Below are 22,001 nucleotides of genomic sequence, written 5' to 3'. Positions count from 1 at the left end.
CTGGTCAATGGTAACCATCAGGATGTTGATAGTGGTAGTTCAGTAATGCCATTGAATGTCAAGGGGCGATGGTTGGATTCTCTCTTGTTGGAGATGGTCATTGCCTGGCACTTGTGTGGCGCGAATATTACTTGCCACTTGTCAGCCCAAGCCTGGATATTGTCCAGGTCTTGCTGCATTTGGACATGGACTGCTTCAGTATCTGAGGAGTCGCAAATGGTGCTGAACAATGTGCAATCATCAGCGAACATCCCCACTTCTCACCTTAGGATGGAAGGAAGGTCATTGATGAAGCAGCTGAAGGTGGTTGGGCCGAGGACACTACCCTGAGGAACTCCTGCAGTGATGTCCCAGAGCTGAGATGACTGACCTCCAACAACCACAACCATCTTCCTTTGTGCTAGCTATGACTAACCAGAGGAGAGTTTTCCCCCTGAGTCCCATTGACTCCACTTTTGCCAAGGCTCCTTGATGCCACACTCTGTCAAATGCGGCCTGGATATCAAAGACAGACATCCTCACCTCACCTAGGGAGGTCAGATCTTTTGTCCATGTTTGGACCAAGGCTGCAATGAAATCAGGAGCTGAGTGGCCCTGGCAGAACCCAAACTGGGCGTCAGTGAGCAGGGTCTTGCTAAGCAAGTGTTGCTTGATAGCACTGTTGATAATCCCTTCCATTACTTTATTGATGATGGAGGGTAGGCTGATGGGACGGTAATTGGCAGGGTTGGAATTGTCCTGCTTTTTGTGTACAGGACATACCCGGGCAATTTTACACATAGCTCTGTGGATGCCAGCATTGTAATTGTTCTGGAACAGCTTGGCTAGGGGCGTGGCAAGTTCTGGAGCACAAGTCTTCAGAACTATTGCCGGAATATTGTCAGGGCCCATAGCCTTTGCAGTATCCAGTGCCTTCAGCTGTTTCTTGATATCACGTGGAGTGAATCAAATTGGTTGAATACTGGCATCTGTGATGCTGGGGACCTCCGGAGGAGGTTGAAATGGATCATCCACTCGGCACTTCTGGTTGCAGATTGTAGCAAATGCTTCATCTATATCTTTGTGTGGGCTCCTCCATCATTGAGGATGGGGATATTTGTGGAGCCTCCTCCTCCAATGAGTTGTTTAATTGTCCATCACCATTCACGACTGGATGTGGCAGGACTGCAGAGCTTAAATCTGATCTGTTGGTCATGGGGGTCACTTAGTTTTGTCTGTCACTTGCTGCTTATGCTGTTTGGCATGCAAGTAGTCCTGTTTTATAGCTTCACCAGGTTGACATCTCATTTTTAGGTGTGCCTGGTGTTGCTCCTGGCCTGCCCTCCTGCACTCTTCATTGAATCAGGGTTGATCCCCTGGCTTGGCGGTAACGGTAGAGTGGGGGATGTGCCGGGCCATGAGGTTACAGATTATCTTTGAGTACAATTCTGCTGCTGCTGATGGCCCACAGCACCTCATGGATGCCCAGTCTTGAGTTGATGGTCCTGTTTACGAAATCTATCCCATTTAGCACGGTGGTAGTGCCACACAACACGATGGAGGGTGTCCCCAATGTGAAGACGGGACTTTGTCTCCGCAACGACTGTGTGGTGGTCACTCCTGCCCATACTGTCATGGACAGATGCATCTGCGGCAGGCAGGTTGGTGAGGATGAGGTCAAGTATGTTTTCCCCTCTTGTTAGTTCCCTCACCACCTGCCGCAGACCCGGTCTAGCTGTTATGTCATTTAGGACTCGGCCAGCTTGGTCAGTAGCTGTGCTACCGAGCCACTCTTGGTGTTAGACATTGAAGTCCCCCACCCAGAGGACATTCTGCACCCTTTCCACCCTCAGTGCTTCCTCCAAGTGGTGTTCAACATGGAGAGGAGCACTGATTCATCAACTGAGGGAGGGCGGTACGTGGTAATCAGCAGGAGGTTTCCTTGCCCATGTTTGACCTGATGGTGAGACTTCATAGGGTCCGGAGTTAATCTTCAGGACTCCCAGGGCAACTCCCATCCGACTGTATACCACTGTGTCGCCACCTCTGCTGGGTCGGTTCTGCTGGTGGGACAGGACATACCCAGGGACACTGACGGTAGGGTCTGGGACGTTATCTGTCAGATCTGATTCCATGAGTTTGGTTAGGCCACGCTGCTGCTTGAGTTATCTGTGAGACAGCTCTCCCAATTTTGGCACTAGCTTGCCGGTGTTAGTAAGGAAGACTTTTGCAGGGTCGACATTGCTGAGATTTCCGTTGTCATTTCTGGTGCCTAGATCGATGCTGGGTAGCCTGTCAAGGCCGTATTGAATGAACGGCATGACACTAGGAAGTTCACAGGAACAAAGGGACCTTGGCGTGTGTGTCCAGAGATCTCTGAAGGTGGAGGGGCATGTCAGTGAGGTAGTGGAAAAGGCATATGGGACACTTGCCTTTATCAATCGAGGCATAGATTACAAAAGTAGGGAGGTCATGTTGGAGTTGTATAGAACCTTGGTGAGGCCACAGCTGGAGTACTGGGTGCAGTTCTGGTCGCCACATTATAGGAAGGATGTGAGGGCACTGGAGGGGGTGCAGAGGAGATTCACCAGGATGTTGCCTGGGATGAAACGTTTAAGTTATGAAGAGAGGTTGGATAGACTTGGGTTGTTTTCGTTGGAGCAGAGAAGACTGAGGGGCGACCTGATCGAGGTGTACAAGATTATGAGGGGCATGGACAGGGTGGATAGGGAGCAGCTGTTCCCCTTAGTTGAAGGGTCAGTCACCAGGGGGCATAAGTTCAAGGTGAGGGGCAGGAGGTTTAGGGGGGATGTGAGGAAAAACTTTTTTGACCCAGAGGGTGGTGAGGGTCTGGAATGCGCTGCCTGGGAGGGTGGTGGAGGCGGGTTAGCCTCACATCCTTTAAAAAGTACCTGGATGAGCACTTGGCACATCATAAACATTCAAGGCTATGGGGCCAAGTGCGGGTCAATGGGATTAGGTAGGTAGGTCAGATGTTTCTCACGTGTCGGTGCAGACTCGAAGGGCCGAAGGGCCTCTTCTGCACTCTGTGTGATTCTGATCCTGTCCAGTTTTGTTCCCTTGTCACAACTGAATGGCTTGTTGGCCATTTCACAGTCAACCACATTGCTGTGGTCCTGTAGTTACATATAGGGCAGATTCCCTTCCCTGGAGGGCATTAGTGAACCATCTGGGTTTTTACAACAATGGTTTCATGGTCATCATTAGACTTTTAATTCCAGATTATTGACGAATTCAAATGCCACTATTTGCCGTGGCGGGATTGGAACACGGGACCCTAAAGCATTACCCCCGGGTTCTGGATCATTAGTCCAGCGACAAAGCCACTACACCATCACCTCCCCTCACGCTATTAGGATGGAGTTACAGCATTTTAACCCCAGCGACAGTGAAGGAACGGCCGATATATTTCCAAGTCAGGATGGTGAGTGGCTTGGAGGGGAACTTCCAGGTGGTGGTGTTCCCATCTATCTACTGCCCTTTTCCTTCTAGACGGTAGTGGTCATGGGTTTGGAAGGTGCTGTCTAAGGAGCCTCGGTGAGTTGCTGCAGTGCATCTTGTAGATGGTACACATACTGCTGCTACTGTCCGTCGGTGGTGGGAGGGAGTGGATGTTTGTGGATGGGGTGCCGATCAAGCGGGGCTGCTTTGTCCTGGACAGTGTCGAGCTTCTTGAGTGTTGTGGGAGATGCACTCATCCAGGCAAGTGGAGAGTATTCCATCACACTCCTGACTTGTGCCTTGTAGATGGTGGACAGGCTTTGGGGGAGTCAGGAGGTGAGTGACTCACTGCAGAATTCCAAGCCTCTGGCCTGTTCTTGTATCCACAGTATTTATATGGCTGGTCCAGCTCTGGTTCTGGTCAATGGTAACCCCCAGGATGTTGATATGTGTTTGTTTGTGTGTCTGTCAATGTGTCTGTATGTGTGTCTGTGTGTGAGAATGTGCGGGTGTGTGTGTGTATATATATGTGTGCCTGTGCACGTGTGTTTCTGTGAGTGTGTGTAATTGTGCTTTTGTGTGTGTTAGTGAAAGTGTGTGTGTGTGAGTTTGTGTGTGAGATTGTGTGTGTGTGTGAGATTGTGTGCATACATGCATGTGTGTGTGTGTGTGTGTGTGAGCGCCTTTGTCTCTGTGTGTGTGTTTTTGTGTGTGAGAGAGAGAGAGAAAGTGTGCATATTTACATGTGTGCGTGTCTGTCCATCTGCATGTGTGTGTGTGTCCGTGTGTGCATATGTGTGTCTGTGTGTTTATGTGTGTCTGCGTTTCTGTGATTGTGTGCCTGTGAGTAAGTGTGTGTCTATGTATGTATGTGCGTGTCTATGTGTGTGTGTCTGAGTGAGTGTGTGCCTATGTATGTATGTGCGTGTGTGTATGTGTGTGTCTATGTATGTATGTGTGTGCCTGTGTGTGTGTGTCTGAGTGAGTGTGTGCCTATGTATGTATGTGCGTGTGTCTGAGTGAGTGTGTGCCTATGTATGTATGTGCGTGTCTGTATGTGTCTGAATGTGTCTATGTATGTGTGTATCTGCGTGTCTGTGTGTCCATGTGTGACTGAGTGAGTGTGTGTCTACTTGTGTGTGTGTGTGTGTGTGTGCGCGCCTGAGTGAGTGTGTGTCTGTGCCTGAGTGAGTGTGTGTCTATGTGTGTGTGTGTGTGTATGTGTGTGTGTGCCTGAGTGAGTGTGTGTCTATGTATGTGTGTGTGTGTGTGTGTGTGAGTGTGCGCCTGAGTGAGTGTGTGTCTATGTATGTGTGTATGTGTGTGTATGTGTGTGTGTGCCTGAGTGTGTGTCTATGTATGCGTGTGCGTGTCTGTGTGTGTGTGCCTGAGTGAGTGTGTGTCTATGTACATGTGCGTGTGTGTGTGTCTGAGTGTGTGTGTGTGTGTGCCTGAGTGTGTGTCTATGTTATGTGTGTGTGTCAGAGTGTGTGTGTGTGCCTGAGTGAGTGTCTATGTGTGTGTGTGTGTCTGAGTGAGTGTGTGTCCATGTATATGTGTGTGTGTGTGTGTGTGTGTGTGTGTCTGAGTGTGTGTGTGTGCCTGAGTGAGTGTCTATGTACGTGTGTGTGTGTCTGTGTGTGTGTCTGAGTGAGTGTGTGTCTATGTATATGTGCGTGTGTGTGTCTGAGTGTGTGTGTGTGTGCCTGAGTGTGTGTCTATGTATGTGTGTGTGTGTCTATGTATGTGTGTGTGTGCATGAGTGAGTGTGTGTCTATGTATGTGTGTGCGTGTGCACCTGAGTGTGTGTCTATGTATGTGTGTGTGCCTGAGTGAGTGTATGTCTATGTATGTGTGTGCGTGTGTGCCTGAGTGTGTGTCTATGTATGTGTGTGTGTGTGTGTGTGTGTGCCTGGGTGAGTGTGTGTCTATGTATGTGTGTGCGTGTGTGCCTGAGTGTGTGTCTATGTATATGTGTGTGTGTGTGTGTGCCTGAGTGAGTGTATGTCTATGTATGTGTGTGCGTGTGTGCCTGAGTGTGTGTCTATGTATGTGTGTGTGTGCCTGAGTGAGTGTGTGTCTATGTATGTGTGTGCGTGTGTGCCTGAGTGTGTGTCTATGTATGTGTGTGTGCCTGAGTGACTGTGTGTCTATGTATGTGTGTGCGTGTGTGCCTGAGTGAGTGTGTGTGTATGTGTGTGTGTGTGCCTGAGTGAGTGTGTGTCTATGTATGTGTGTGTGCGTGTCTGTGTGTGTGTCTATGTATGTGTGTGTGTGTGTGCCTGAGTGAGTGTGTGTCTATGTGTGTGTGTGTGCGTGTCTGTGTGTGAGTGTGTGTGTGTGTGTGCCTGAGTGAGTGCGTTTGTATGTGTGTGTGTGTGTGTGCGTGTGTGTGCCTGAGTGAGTGTGTGTGTATGTGTGTGTGTGTGTGTGCGTGTGTGTGTGTGTCTGTGTGTGTGCCTGAGTGAGTGTGTGTCTATGTGTGTGTGTGTGTGTGTGTGTGTGTGCCTGAGTGAGTGTGTGTCTATGTGTGTGTGTGTGTGTGTGTGTGTGCCTGAGTGAGTGTGTGTCTATGTATGTGTGTGTGTGTGTCTGTGCCTGAGTGAGTGTGTGTCTATGTGTGTGTGTGTGTGTGTGCCTGAGTGAGTGTGTGTCTATGTATGTGTGTGTGTGTGTGCCTGAGTGAGTGAGTGTGTGTCTGTGTGTGTGTGTGTGTGTGTGTGTGCCTGAGTGAGTGAGTGTGTGCCTGAGTGAGTGAGTGTCTATGTGTGTGTGTGTGCCTGAGTGAGTGTGTGTCTATGTGTGTGTGTGTGTGCCTGAGTGAGTGTGTGTCTATGTGTGTGTGTGTGTGTGCCTGAGTGAGTGTGTGTCTATGTATGTGTGTGCGTGTGTGCCTGAGTGAGTGTGTGTCTATGTATGTGTGTGCGTGTGTGCCTGAGTGAGTGTGTGTCTATGTATGTGTGTGTGTGTGTGCCTGAGTGAGTGTGTGTCTATGTATGTGTGTGCGTGTGTGCCTGGTGAGTGTGTGTGTGTGCCTGAGTGAGTGTGTGTCTATGTATGTGTGTGCGTGTGTGCCTGAGTGAGTGTGTGTCTATGTCTGTGTGTGCGTGTGTGCCTGAGTGAGTGTGTGTCTATGTATGTGTGTGCGTGTGTGCCTGAGTGAGTGTGTGTCTATGTATGTGCGTGCGTGTGTGCCTGAGTGAGTGTGTGTGTGTGCCTGAGTGAGTGTGTGTCTATGTATGTGTGTGTGTGTGTGCCTGAGTGAGTGTGTGTCTATGTGTGTGTGTGTGTGTGTGTGCCTGAGTGAGTGTGTGTCTATGTGTGTGTGTGCGTGTGTGTGTGTGTGCCTGAGTGAGTGTGTGTCTATGTGTGTGTGTGTGTGTGTGTGCCTGAGTGAGTGTGTGTCTATGTATGTGTGTGCGTGTGTGCCTGAGTGAGTGTGTGTCTATGTATGTGTGTGCGTGTGTGCCTGAGTGAGTGTGTGTGTGTGCCTGAGTGAGTGAGTGTGTGTCTGTGTGTGTGTGTGTGTGTGCCTGAGTGAGTGTGTGTCTATGTATGTGTGTGCGTGTGTGCCTGAGTGAGTGTGTGTCTATGTATGTGTGTGCGTGTGTGCCTGAGTGAGTGTGTGTGTGTGCCTGAGTGAGTGAGTGTGTGTCTGTGTGTGTGTGTGTGTGTGTGTGTGCCTGAGTGAGTGAGTGTGTGTCTGTGTGTGTGTGTGTGTGTGTGTGTGTCTGTGTGTGTGAGTACGTTTCTGTGAGAGGCATTCACAAGTGCCGCCACTTCCCGAATCTAACCCAACCGGCGTCATTCCAAATCGGCCGCTGTCGCCCGTGGTCCACCCCAACCTAAACCTGGTCCCCTCGAGCTGACCGGAGCAGGGATTCAGGCGCTGCTGTCAATGGCGGGCGCCCCGTCTCCGCGCCACGGCCCAGGCCCAGGCGGCAATCCCAGCCCCGGGGCGACTCCCGGCTCGACCCCCGACGTGGCCACTTACCGATCACCGTGACCCTGGCCCTGTCGCTCAGGGTGGAATTGTAGCGCTGACCCCGCCTCTCCAGCTGGTACATGCACGTGTAAAAGCCGCTCTGGCTCAGGTTGACGTTCCGGACCACGAAGGTGACGTTCGAGTACTCGGCTTCCGCCTCCAGGGAGCTGGTGTAGGAGGCCTCGCCGACCTTCTGCAGGTAGAAGGAGGCCCCGAGGTGGTAACTGGGCGAGGCACATTGGATTCGGAGGGACTCCCCTTGTGCGAATATACTGGAGGTCCTTAACACGGCGATTTCTGGGCTTTGAAGCTGCTCTGGGTCAAAAGAAAACATCGTGAATAAAACATTTGCCCCCAAAGCCCTCAGGTCACAGGGGTCGACAAATGTGGAAGATCCTGAGGGGACCTGACAGGGCAGATGCTGAGAGGAGGTTTCTCCCCCTCATGGGAGAGGAGGCACTCGGTAAACACAAAGGGTCGCCCATTTAGGGCGGAGATTGTTTTCTCGATCTTTCACGGGACGCGGGCTTCGCTGGCCGGGCCCAGCATTTCTATTGCCCGTCCCTGGTTGCCCCTTGAGAAGGTGGTGGGTGAGCTGCCTTCTTGAACCAGTCCGCGTGGTGTAGGTACACCCACAGCGCTGTTAGGGAGGGAGTTCCAGGATTTTGTCCCTGTGGTGTAGGTACACCCACAGTGCTGTTAGAGAGGGAGTTCCAGGATTTTGTCCCCTGTGGTGTAGGTACACCCACAGTGCTGTTAGGGAGGGAGTTCCAGGATTTTGTCCCCTGTGGTGTAGGTACACCCACAGTGCTGTTAGGGAGGGAGTTCCAAGATTTTGTCCCTGTGGTGTAGGTACACCCACAGTGCTGTTAGAGAGGGAGTTCCAGGATTTTGTCCCCTGTGGTGTAGGTACACCCACAGTGCTGTTAGGGAGGGAGTTCCAAGATTTTGTCCCTGTGGTGTAGATACACCCACAGCGCTGTTAGGGAGGGAGATCCAGGATTTTGTCCCTGTGGTGTAGGTACACCCACAGCGCTGTTAGGGAGGGAGTTCCAGGATTTTGACCCATCGACAGTGAAGGAACGGCCGATATATTTCCAAGTCAGGATGGTGAGTGGCTCGGAGGGGAACTTCCAGGTGGTGGTGTTCCCCATGTACTGAACCATGTGAAAAGGGATCACTGACATTGAACCGAAGTGTTGTCAAGCAACAGATACAGAAAATGCTGGAGAAACTCAGCAGGTCTGGCAGCATATGTGGAGAGAGAAACAGAGTTAACGTTTTCAGTCAGCATGACTCATCTTCAGAGCTAAGTAGAAGTAGAAATGTGATGGGTTTTACACTATTTAAGAGGAGATACTGCAAAATAGAAGTCGGGGATAGGTGGGGGCTAAGGAGAGAGTGACAATGATGCCATATTTGCAATAGGGAGTGTTAAAGGCTAAAGGAGATGCTGATAGTGGAATAAAGGTAAGATCGCAGAATGTGTCAAGAGCAGATTAACACATTACATTAACACTATTAAGACATTCTGCCTCCTTACCTTTATGCTACTCATTGCAACAAACTAATGTCAATAACTCTGCAATTTTCTGATTGGAATGATAAGCCAGGCTGTATATATCTCAAGGCATCCAGTAATAAATGGCACTGACCCATGTCCTTGGTCCTCTGACCGATTTTAGTCCAATTAGATAGGGTCTTCACTCAGGTCTGCATCTGCCCTCCAGCAGATTTGTGGGAGTGCTGAGTTGTTTGGTATAATTGTACTGGAACCGTTGGGTCCCTCAGGATGACAGCACATCTGTGTCCATGCCACACCCTCAACCAACGTTCATTAGGGGAAGAAGACCAGTGTCATTCTTGCTTGGTCTTCATGACTTATACATGACTCCAGATCCACATGAAGATGGTTGAATTTAACTGCCCCTCAGAAATGGCCCTGGAAACCACCCAGTTAACCTTTTTCAGGTCAATGAGGGATGGATGATAAATGGTGGCATTGCCAGTAATGCCCACACCCTGAGAACGAATGAAACAAAAGGCACCAGCCTCCCTCCTATATCTGATGTAAGTGGCCAATATTCGTGTGTGGACTTGAACAGTGAATTTTAACACATGATCCAAACTCAATAGCGTTAGCATAACCTGTTAACCTGCTGTTGCCACATTCTGCTTTCTCGCCTTCACGCCGCTATCCGCACCTTCTTTAGTCTTTAACGCCCTCTTTCTATTGCGCCCTTGACATCTTTATCGATCTATCATGAGCGCCCACCTATCCCTGACCTTCTATCTCTCTCCACTTGCCACAGAGCGTGAAATCCATCACATTTCTACTTCTCTCTGGCTACGAAGGAGATTCACACCGACTCAAAACGTTAACTCCGTCTCTCCCGCCAGCGGAGATTTTTTTAAAAATTATTTCCCAGCCTTTTCTGTTTTTAGTTCAGGTTTTCCCAGCGTCCGCAGGATCCGGGCCCCCACTTCCTTGGCCTTGTCGGCACTTCCCATTCAACGGAAGGACATCGTCCGGCCAAATCCTTACCTGAACAGATCACGCCCGCGTCATTATTCTGGCGACAGGTCCGGGGCATGATGACCTGCGACGGGCAGGACCACAGGAACTTCTCCGTCCCATTGCAGCGGACGTTCTCCAGCAGGATCGGCCCTGCCCCTTCTCCGAAGTGGCCGCCGGGAGTGGCCGATTGGCCAAACCCGCAGCCCACCTGGTGGCACACCACCTGGGCGTCGACAATGTCCCACCCGAAATCGCAGATGGTTCCCCAGGTGCCATTGTAGAAAGCTTCGACTCTACCGGAGCAGGAGGTGGGTCCATCCACAAGCCGAAGTTTAGCATTTTCTGTCGAGTGGGGAAAACAAACACTGCAACATTGACGATCCAAACATACATGAAAAAAAGAGTCATCGGAGGGTCTATACCATTCGGCATGTTCCATAGCCCATTGCAGACAACTCCAAGGATGGGAAACGAATTATATTTCTTTAAAAAGCATTTATTCGGTTCAACGGATTAGCTCGCTGTTTACGTGGCACCTGTACCTGCGAATTGGGAGCACTAGTGGGCCAGGCAAACAACGCTAGACGAACTAAGTGACAGCCATTCACTGACTCATTCCTCGGGCGTCGCCTTGACCAATCAGGATCAAGCTGCCTGGTTTAAATTTCAAGCAACACTCGACAGTTAACTGTCAGTCACCAACACTGGGGCGCCCTCCACGGCAACGCCTCTCTACCAATCAGAGCCCACGTGCCAACCAATCGGCACACTCTTCACATGCGGTACGAATTGTTGTTTCCCCTCTCCCCCCACCCCCGCACTTGAGTGCAAAGGTGCAAAGATTCGACGTGTCTCTCTTTTCACCTGAAAGCCGGCCTTACCTACGACTGCGATCTCCACCAATGCGCTGTCCTCGGACGCAAAGACCAGCTCCGCCACCTCCAACTGGTAGTTGCACCAGTAGGTCCCCTCGTGGCTCTTGTTAATGTGCTCGAGATCGAACTTCACGTTGCCCTGACTGGAGGAGATCACGCCCGTTAAGACTGGCGTCTCTTCGCCCATTTTGTATAGGGCCATCTGCGCACCCTTGTACAGGGAAGACGCCCCACACACAAACTTGATGGTATCTTCCTTGAAGAATAGACCATTTCCAGATACTGTCAACGTCGGCGGAGGTGGCTGAGCTGTGGCGACAGAAAACAAGACTTGGTTTCTTCTAAAAGACTTGCTTTTGACCACTGAAGGCCTTCCTTGCCACACTGGCGGACAGTCCTCCATTTGCCAATCGGACATTCTGCGCGTTCTGCGTGACCTAACTCGACTGGTCGGACCACATTTGGAATATTGTGAGCAATTCTGGGCCCCCGTCTCTCAGGGAAGGATGTGCTGGGCCTTGGAGAGGGTCCCAGAGGAGGTTCATGAGAACGATCCCAGGAATGAAAGGCTTAACCTATGAGGAACGTTTGAGGACTCTGGGTCTATACTCGATGGAGTTTAGAAGGATGAGGGGGGGGGATCTGATTGAAACTTACAGAATACTGAAAGGCCTGGATAGAGTGGATGTGGGGAAGATGTTTCCATTAGTAGGAGAGACCAGGACCCGAGGACACAGCCTCAGAGTAAAGGGAAGACCTTTTAGAACAGAGATGAGGAGAAACTTCTTTAGCCAGAGAGTGGTGAATCTTTGGAACTCATGGCCCCAGAAGGCTGTGGAGGCCAGGTCATTGAGTGTATTTAAGACCGAGATAGATAGGTTCTTGATTGGTAAGGGGATCAAAGGTTACAGGGAGAAGGCGGGAGAATGGGGTTGAGAAACTTATCAGCCATGATTGAATGGCGGAGCAGACTCAATGGGCCGAATGGCCTAATTTCTGCTCCTATGTCTTATGGTCTCTTATGGTGCCAAGCAACTGAACCCAGGCCGATGGTGGCCTTCTGCTCCACTCACTAGTCATGCAACCAATTGAGTTAAGCGATGTAGGAGGCAGGTAAGCTTTGGGGAAGAGTCAGGAGGTGAGTTACTCGCTGCACAATTCCCAGCCTCTGCCCTGCTCTTGTAGACACAGGGACAGAGGGACACAGGGACAGGGGTGGGCCATTCAGCCCATCGAGCCTTCTCCGCCATTGAATTGGCTCCTGGCAGGTCATCGACCTCTCCGCCACTTTCCCGCGATACCTCCATATCCCTTGACGTCACTGGTCCCCAGAAACCCATCGACTTCTCTCTCGAAACTCACTGACTGAGTTTCCACAGCCCTCTGGGGTAGAGAATTCCAAAGAATCACCCTGTGCTAGCTGCCAGCATCATCCAATGCAGAGGGACGTTACTGCAAGGTGTCCAAGAGGACTTAGATGGGAAAATTGCGCCATTTCCCGGCCGTGCAAGTGACAAAATGGCACCTCAGTTTTCTAGCCCCAAACCCCCGTGCCGATCTCCATCAAAACTTGGACAACATTCAGGCTTGGGCTGACCAGTGGCAAGTAACCTTCAGGCCGCCCAAGTGCCAGGCAATGGCCATCTCCAACAAGAGCGAATCTAACCATCTCCCCTTGGCATTCAATACCATTACCATCGCTGAGTTACCAACTATCAACATCCTGGGGGTGAGGGTGGTTACCATTGACCAGAAACTGAGCTGAACCCCACCCCCACATAAATCCTGCACAATGGAGGTACACCAGATTAATCACTGGGGTGTTGGGATTTCTTATGAGGAGAGACTGGGGGGGGGACAGGGTCTGTATTCCCTGGAGTTCCGAAGGATGAGGGGTAGCCTCACTCAAACCTAGGAAAATCTTACAGGGCGTGACAGGGTGGATGAAGGTTGGATGCACAATTTGGCTGGTGAGCCTAGAACTGGGGGGGACCGAATGTCAGGGTAATGGGCTGGGGTGAGGAAGGATTTCTTCACTCAGATGGGGTGGGGGGTGAATCTTTGGGATTCCCAGCCAAGAGGGTTGTGGAAGCTCAATCATTGGCCACGATCAAGAGTGAACATCTGGAGACTAATGACATCGATGCTTATGAAGATAGTGTGGGAAAGTGGCGGAGAGGTAGATGATCAGCCATGAGATAATCCAATGATGGACATAAGACCTAGGAGCAGAAATTAGGCCAATCGGCCCATCGAGTCTGCTCCGCCATTCAATCATGGCTGATAAGTTTCTCAACCCCATTCTCCCGCCTTCTCCCCGTAACTTTGATCCCCTTACCAATCAAGAACCTATCTATCTCGGTCTTAAATACACTCAATGACCTGGCCTCCACAGCCTTCTGTGGCAATGAATTCCATAGATTCACCCACTCTCTGGCTAAAGAAGTTTCTCCTCATCTCTGTTCTAAAAGGTCTTCCCTTTACTCTGAGGCTGTGTCCTCGGGTCCTGGTCTCTCCTGCTAATGGAAACATCTTCCCCACGTCCAGTCTATCCAGGCCTTTCAGTATTCTGCAATTTTCAATCAGATCCCCCCTCATCCTTCTAAACTCCATCGAGTATAGACCCAGAATCCTCAAAATTCCTCACATGTTAAGCCTTTCATTCCTGGGATCATTCTCGTGAACCTCCTCTGGACCCTCTCCAGGGCCAGCACATCGCAGGAACAGGCTCGATGGGCTGAATAGCCCACTCCTGTTCCTGCATCCCTATGTCCCTGTGCCTACAAGAGCAGGTCAGAGGCTGGGAATTCTGCGGCGAGTAACTCCTCTCCTGACTCCCCAAAGCCTGCCTACCCTCCACATTGCTTAGCTCAACTAGTCACATGACTAGTGAGATGACCATTAGGCCCCCAACTGCCTGGGTTCAATTGCTTGGAACGGTCTAGGTAGTTCATGTAGGGTTGACTCCTTAGCTTCTCCCATGCTTAAATTGGGTTGGGGGGGTGGTGGAGGGAGGTGGGGGTTGAGGATCAGTCTGTATAACCCATGTCCCTTGCACATTAGCCTGAGGCCCCTGTATCACGGGTCCACTGATATTATCACTATGCCGCCATCTCAGGCCGATAAATGGCAGATGGAATTTAACCCTGAAAAGTGTGAGGTGATACACTTTGGAAGGAGTAATTTGACAAAGAAGTATTCAATGAACGGCATGACACTAGGAAGTTCTGAGGAACAAAGGGACCTTGGCGTGTGTGTCCATAGATCTCTGAAGGCAGAGGGATATGTTAGTGGGGTGGTGAAAAAAGAATATGCAGCACTTGCCTTTATCAATCGAGGCATAGATTACAAAAGTAGGGAGGTCATGTTGGAGTTGTATAGAACCTCGGTGAGGCCACAGCTGGAGTACTGTGTGCAGTTCTGGTCGCCACATTATAGGAAGGATGTGATTGCACTGGAGGATGTGCAGAGGAGATTCACCAGGATGTTGCCTGGGATGAAACATTTAAGTTATGAAGAGAGGTTGGATAGACTTGGGTTGTTTTCGTTGGAGCAGAGAAGACTGAGGGGCGACCTGATCGAGGTGTACAAGATTATGAAGGGCATGGACGGGTGGATAGGGAGCAGCTGTTCCCCTTAGTTGAAGGGTCAGTCACAAGGGGACACAAGTTCAAGTTGAGGGGCAGGAGGTTTAGGGGGGGGATGTGAGGAAAAACATTTTTACCCAGAGGGTGGTGAGGGTCTGGAATGCGCTGCCTGGGAGGGTGGTGGAGGCGGGTTAGCCTCACATCCTTTAAAAAGTACCTGGATGAGCACTTGGCATGTCATAAACATTCAAGGCTATGGGGCCAAGTGCTGGTCAATGGGATTAGGGAGGTAGGTCAGGTGTTTCTCACGTGTCGGTGCAGACTCGATGGGCCGAAGGGCCTCTTCTGCACTGTGTGTGTGATTCTGTGATCCTCCGATCTCTCCGGGACTTGGTCATTCTCTCCACGCATATTGCCGATCGTCTGTCTCCCTCTCTAACCCCGGAGAGATACTTCCATGTCTCCCTCGTAGATATTGACCAATTCCCATTGCCTGAAAACTGACCGATCCCCACCCCCAACCCCCAAGACCCCAGCTTTATGTTCAAGGGGTGAATCAAGGGTGGACCCCAGGAGACGGTTTCGCGCACACACAAAACAACCCGAGCTGGGGCGGGGTGGGGGGGAGCATTCGGCCTATCAAGACCGTCCCAGCGTTGAGCAGACCTGCACCCCACCCCCCAACTTTTTCGCATTTTCGTTCATGGGGTGCGGCTGTCGCTGGCCGGGTTTAGCGCTTTGTTGCCCATCCCTCGCAGGACCTTGAGAAGGTGCTGGTGAGTTGCCTTCTGGAGCCTCTGCGGGGGCGTGGGTACACACCCTCAGCGCGGTGAGGGAGGGAGGGAAGTCCAGGGTCTGGACCCAGAGGCAGCGAAGGGGACGGCCGATATCATTCGAGGGCGAGTGACTTGGAAGGGGAACCGGACCTCACCCCCACCCCCACCCCCAGCACATCCACCACTCCATTCGCCCGCCCAGATTGTACATTCCGCACCATCGCTAGTGACTAGCGGCCCAGCACGCTTAAAGGGCAAGTGTAGACACTCGCGCACAGGAACTTGTGTAAAATAACACTGCTTACGTATGTACATAAGCATCTGCAGTGGCTGACTATGACTGTGGATATAAAATGATGCTGGGTGGATGGATGCAATGACTCCTGGACTCCAGTTTTGCTGAAATATATTCTGTAAGTTTTTTTTTTGTAGAATTCGCATTATGGGCAACTTTTGAGGGAATTTTAATTTCCAATGCATTACATGGTTCCTGAGGTCTGTTGGCAGTGTCGGAACTAAGCAGGCATCGCTGGGAGTGTTATGTGTATGTGTGTGCATGTGCTCGATTCATTTTAATACTGGGAGCAGGAAAAGGCAAAAACGACCCCGTACGCGCGGGCATTACCAGAGCACGTGGCAGTAGCCCCGTTCAATCGATCGCAGCTGATCCCACTGATCCAGGCTCTCGCCGGACAGACCCACAGGCGGGCCTCGGCGCCGCTGCACTGGACCATGCTCAGCCAGATGGGTTTCTGGATGTCGGCGAACTGCGACGGGTCCATTTGCCCCTTGGCAAAACCGCAGCCAAGCTGCCTGCAGACCACCTGCACGTCCGTGATGCCCCAGAATTCGCCGCACACCGAACCCCAGGTTGCGTTGTAGTACACCTGAACGGTGCCCGAGCAGTCGTTCTCTCCGTTGACTAAGCGGAGTGCCACGTCATCTGCAAGAGAGGAAACACGTTAGCCCGGCCAGTTGGAAATTAGCCCTCTGGGGAGATGGTGGTGTAACGGTAATATCACTGGGCTAGTAATCCCAAAGTCCCAGGCTAGTGGTCTGGTGGACGTGAGTTCACCAGCAGCCAGTGGGGATTGATACTCAACTAATAAATCTGCAATTCTAAAGCTGGCCTCGTTGCTGTTAACCGTCTATCAGCAATTGTTGCAAAATCCTAATAGCCTTTAGGGAAGGACATGCGCTTTGGGTTTGGCCTACATGTGACTCCTACAGTATGGTTGCTTGAAATGTTCAAGGGATGGGCAGCTCTGACTGAGATGAATCCAAAATCTGCCCCTATTTCGCCTTATCCCTAGTACAGAAGTTGGGTGGGGTGGAAAACACGAGTTATACTGCAACTAGAGTGCTGGAGACAGTTCTGGTCACTATATGACAGGAAGTACGGTGCAAGTAAGGGGACTGAGGAAGGGAATTGGCATGTTGGTCTTTATCACAAGAGGATTCGAGTCGCAATTGCAGATGTTTTGCTGCATTTGTGCAGAGACACAATTGTGTCTTGGCTTGACCACACCTGGAGTATTGCCTAGAGCTTTGGCTTCCTTATCATCGAGTTATGCAGCACAGAAGCAGGCCCTTCAGCCCATCATGTCCATGCCAGCCATCATGCACCTAACTATTCTAACCCCATTTTTCCAGCACCTGCTACGGCTTTTCAAGCGCTCATCTCAACACTTCTTATGAAGGATGTAATTGCCATTGAGGGAGTGGGGCCGAGGGGCCACCGGACGAATTCCTGGGATGGCGGGATTGCCTCGTAAGGAGAGATTGAGGAGTCGGCGCATGTGCTCCATAGGGTTTAGAAGAGCGAGAGGTGTTCTCATTGAGGGACCCAACATTCTTACAGGGATCAAGGGGGGAGCTCAGGACATATTGATAAAGATGTCATGGACGCAACACAAAGGGAGTGTTAAAGGCTAAAGAAGGTGCTGATAGCGCGTAAAGGTAAGATAGAAGAATGCGGTAATAGCAGTTCAACACGCTATACTAACACACTTAACACATTCAATGATGCAGGAAGGATGATTCCCTCTTTGCTAGGGAGGGCGGGTGTCTAGAACCAGGGGACACAGTCTCAGAACAAGGGGCTGGCCGTTAGGATTGAGATGTAGGTGGATTTCTTCACTCAGTGGGGGGTGGTAAGCCATTAGAATTCTCTACCCCAGAGGGCTGAGGAAGCTCAGTTATCGAGTATGTTCAAGGCTGAGGTTGATAGATGTCCAGGTACCAATGACATCAATGGATATGGGATTAATGCGGGGCAATTGTGTTCAGGTAGATGATCAGCCCTGATCTAGTTGAACGGCAGAACAAGCTCAAGGGGCAGAATGGCCTCCTCCTGCCCCTATTACCTATGCGACCCATATTTGCTTTCAATTGCTTTATCAACACAATGGGCCACCTTCAAAGGTATGTGAATTTGACCAGCAAGGTGTATCCTCCCACCAGGCGCTCAGCCTCGTACAATTCATCATATATTGTCTTCCTGTGTTAGTCCCTCCCAACCGCAGCACCGAACACGTCTCCAAATTCGATCCCATCTTCCATCGGTCTGCTCAATTCACCCTTCATCATCAAGAAGGCAAGAACTGGAAACAGAGCAGGCCATTCGGTCCATCGAGCCTACTTCATGGCTGATCCGCTTGTGGCCTTAACTCCGTTTTCCTGCCTCCCCCCACACACCACCACACCCCCCGCCCTCCCCCCACCCACCCCCCAGTGATGCTTGACTCTCTTGCCATCCAAAAATCTGGTCTAACTCAGCGTTGGATATATTCAGTCAACCAGCCTCCTGTGCCCTCTGGGGAAGAGAATTCCAGAGACTAACTGAGAGAAGCAATTCCTCCTCACCTCCGTCTTAAATGGGAGACCCATTAATGTTAAACCGTGCCCCCTGCTTCTCGACACCCCCGCGGGAGGCAAAAACCTCCCGGTGTCTACCTTGTCAATGCCCCCGCAGGATACCATGTGCATCAAACAGATCACCTCTCATTCTTCTAAAACCCAATGAGTATAGGCCCAACGTGCTCCACCTTTCCTCATAAGACAACCCTTTCATCCCAGAAAGCAGCCTAGTGAAAATTCTCTGCACTGCTCCCAATGTAAGTATACCCGTCCTCAGGCAAGGAGACCAAGGCTGTACACAATACTCCAGGTGTGGTCTCACCAACGCCCTGTACTGTTATACCAAAACTTCCCGACATTTATATCTCATTCCCCCTTGCAATAAAGGGCAAGTAACATTTGTGCCACATCAGTGCCAGGCAATGACCATCACCAACAAGAGAGAATCTAACCATCGCCCCTTGACATTCAATGACGTGACCATCGCCGAATCCCCAACCCTCAACGTCTACGAGATGTGCTGCAGGAACCCACCAAGGCTCCTGAGGCAGCAGCTTCCAATCCCATCGAGAAGGACAAGGGCAACAGACACATGGGGAACCCCACCACCTGGAAGTCCCCCTCCAAGCCACTCACCATCCTGACTTGGATATATAATCAGCCGTTCCTTCACTGCCGCTGGGTCAAAATCCTGGAACTCCGTCTCTGACAGCAGTGTGAGCAATTCAGTCAATAACTGCTGGCCTTCCCGTTGACTTCCTATCTGCTATAGCTGCATGCTAACCTTGTGTGATTCACGGACTAGGAAACCAAGTTCCCTCTGTACAGTAGCATTCTGCAACCTCTCTCTATTTTGGTAATGTTTTGCTTCTCCATTCGGCTTCTAAAATGGACAACCTCACTTTGTACTCCGTTTGCCAATGTCTTGCCCACTCACCTAACCCCCGCAGACTTTTCGTTTCAGTCTGTTTTTAACCTCAGCAGCTTTGGCTGCAATACAGTCAGTCCCTCCATCCAAGTCATTCATATCGATTGTAAATAGCTGAGGCCCCAGCAACGATCCCTGCGGTGCTCCACGAGTTATGGTTTGACAACCAGAAAATGGTCCATTTGTCCGGACTCCCTTGTTTCCTGTTAGTCAGCCAATCTCCTATCCATGCTAATATATCACCCTCTGCCCCCATGGTCTTTTACATTGCGCTCTTTATCAGGCACATTATCAAAATCCAAGGTCACCACATCTACTGGTTCCCCTTTACCGCCCCTGTTTGTTACATCCTTAAAGTGCTCCAATTCGTTTTTCAAAAACTATCTCCCTTTCGCAAAATCTTGTTGATTCTCCCGGATTGCATTATGATTATCTAAAGGCGTGCCTACTCAGTCATGGATTTCGCATTTCCCCAGCTGTTAAGACTAACTGGCCTGCAGTTCCCTGCTCTCAGCCTCCCTCCTTTCCGTATTAGTTGTGTTACAAATAGCCGTTTGGCGATACAGAACTTGAACATGTTGCTGAAAATAAAGACATGTTATCCATTCTTTACATCTCGCACTCCTCAGGGCAAATGTCCTGTTGGGCGCAAGATGAAATGTTTCAACAGAATATATTTTCTCAGCAAGTCTCACACTTTCGGCTTTCCAATCCGCTGGGGACTTACCAGAATCTAGGTGGAGCTTTGCAAGATTGCAACCAATCCAGCCACTATCTCTGCAGTCATTCCCTTTAGGACCCTAGGGTGTGGTCCACCAGGTCCAGGAGCCTTGCCCTCCTGAAGTCTGCAACTATGCTAATGACTATCCGGGGATAAAGGTTAAACGGAGATCCATGGGAAATCAGAAGAACAAGGGGAGATCTTATTGAAACATGGAAGGTCTTGAGGGAATTGGAGCGAGCGGATACTGGGAGAATATTTCCTTTCATCTGGGAAACTAGAACGAGGGAACATGTTTCAAGAACACTAGGGTCTCTCTGTCAATTACAGAGAAAAGGGGGTGTTGTTTCCTCTCTCTGAGAGAAAGTAGAGTTCTCTTCCACAGGAGGTAGTGGAGGCTGGGCGTCAACATTTATTCAAGGCTGAGTTACATCGTTTTTTATGATGCGAGGGGGTCAAACATTAACGGGGGGTGGGGTGGGGGGGAAGACAGGAAAGTGGGAAATGACCAGTTGAACCATGATCTTTTGAGTGGTGTTGCAGGTTCAAAGGACTTACTCCTGCCTCCTAGGCCATATGTCCCTATGCTCACGCTTTCTAATGCCCCCCTCCTCAGTCTCTTCACTCCCGCTGATGCCAAGGCAGCCGAATATTAATATTGGGGCACTATATCGAACAATCTAACATACATGTTCCACGTATTGGACAGTACTTACTGCAGCCAATTCGGTATGAAGGTGTTTTTGCAACTGCATGAAATGGCTGAACTGCTGCCATCATTTCTATCACGATGATTGTCATCGAAACCCATCTGCTTTACTCATACCTTTAGGGAAGGAAACCTGCTGTCCTTACCTGCTCTGGCCTGCGTCTGATTCCTCAGATACGGAGGCAGTCCATGTCCAAATGCAGCAGGACCTGGACCAATATCCGGACTTGTGCTGACAAGTGGCAAGTAGCACTCGCGCCACACAAGTGCCATCTCCAACACCAGAAAGTGCAGCCCATCGCCCCTGAACTTTCAATGGCACTACCATCGCTGAATCCCCCACCAACAACCTCCTGGGGGGGTTACCATTGACCAGAAACTGAACTGGGACCAGCCATATGAATACTGTGGCTACAAGAGCAGCTTAGAGGCTGGGAATCCTGCGGAGAGTCACTCACCCACTGACTCCCCCAAAGCCTGTCCACCATCCACAAGGAACAACTCAGGAGTGTGATGGAATACTCCCCACTTGCATGGACGAGTGCAGCTCCCACAACACTCAAGAAGCTCGACACCGTCCAGGACAAAGCAGTCCCGCTTGATCGGCACCTCATCCACAAACATTCACTCCCTCCACCACCGACGTACAGTAGCAGCAGTGTGTGTACCATCTACAAGATGCACTGCAGGAACTCACCAAGGCTCCTTCCACAGCACCTTCCAAACCCATGACCTCTACCACCTAGAAGGACAAGGGCAGCAGACACACGGGGAACACCACCACCTGGAAGTTCCCCTCCGAGCCACTCATCATCCCGACTTGGAAATATATCGGCCGTTCCCTTCACTGTCGCAGAGTCAAGATCCTGGAAAACCCCTGACCCAGCCAGAGACGCCCGCCTGGAATAAAGAGCAGCCGGTGGTGCTCAGCGCTACTCACCGATCACCGTAAGGTATATGGGGTCACTGCGGGAGGAGTTGAAGTGCTTTCCAATGATGTCTGCCTGGTACGAGCAGGAGTAGTTGCCTTGGTCCTCTTTCGTGATGTGGTGAAGTTTGAAGTGGGAGCGGACCAGGCGCGAGGAAGCAATAGTCGTGCTGATGAAGTTCTGGTCGTTGTCCTTGTACAGGTAGAACTTGGCTCCCGAGAAGTAGTTGGGTGCCTCGCACAGGATCTCAACGGACTGCCCTTTCATTAACCTGCTGGAATCCCCACTCACACTGATATCCGGCGTCACGAGGTAATCTGTACCAGGAATCAGATGGGGAAAAGCATTATTCCGGTAAAAACACGTGGGATAAGCAGCCGAAAAAACGGGGCATTGTCAGAGATCCGAAATCTAGACAGATAGGTAGACAGATGGATAGACAGATAAATAGACAGATGGATAGACAGATGGATAGACAGATGGATAGACAGATAAATAGACAGATAAATAGACAGATGGATAGACAGATGGATAGACAGATGGATAGACAGATAAATAGACAGATGGATAGACAGATGGATAGACAGATGGATAGACAGATAAATAGACAGATAAATAGACAGATGGATAGACAGATGGATAGACAGATGGATAGACAGATGGATAGACAGAT

General features: G+C 50.6%; 1 protein-coding gene across 1 annotated transcript in view; it reads right to left on the bottom strand.

The window, feature by feature from the left end:
* The window catches only part of LOC144676725 (uncharacterized), a gene marked incomplete at its 5' end in the record, with an annotated part of 43,040 nt that extends 21,395 nt beyond the window's left edge, over positions 1–21,645 (bottom strand). The window contains 5 exons of the mRNA XM_078537066.1: positions 7,436–7,741; positions 9,972–10,286; positions 10,826–11,128; positions 15,808–16,125; positions 21,340–21,645. Coding sequence (XP_078393192.1) covers positions 7,436–7,741; positions 9,972–10,286; positions 10,826–11,128; positions 15,808–16,125; positions 21,340–21,645 — 1,548 coding nt within the window. The remainder of the gene's footprint in view (positions 1–7,435; positions 7,742–9,971; positions 10,287–10,825; positions 11,129–15,807; positions 16,126–21,339) is intronic.
* Between the last annotated feature and the right edge of the window lie 356 nt (positions 21,646–22,001).

This window comes from Cetorhinus maximus, unplaced genomic scaffold (genome assembly GCF_964194155.1).
Source record: "Cetorhinus maximus unplaced genomic scaffold, sCetMax3.hap1.1 HAP1_SCAFFOLD_1854, whole genome shotgun sequence".
Classification (NCBI taxonomy): Eukaryota; Metazoa; Chordata; class Chondrichthyes; order Lamniformes; family Cetorhinidae; genus Cetorhinus; species Cetorhinus maximus.
The sequence above is the reverse complement of the archived record's forward strand: the minus strand, read 5'-3'. Positions and strand labels throughout refer to the sequence as shown.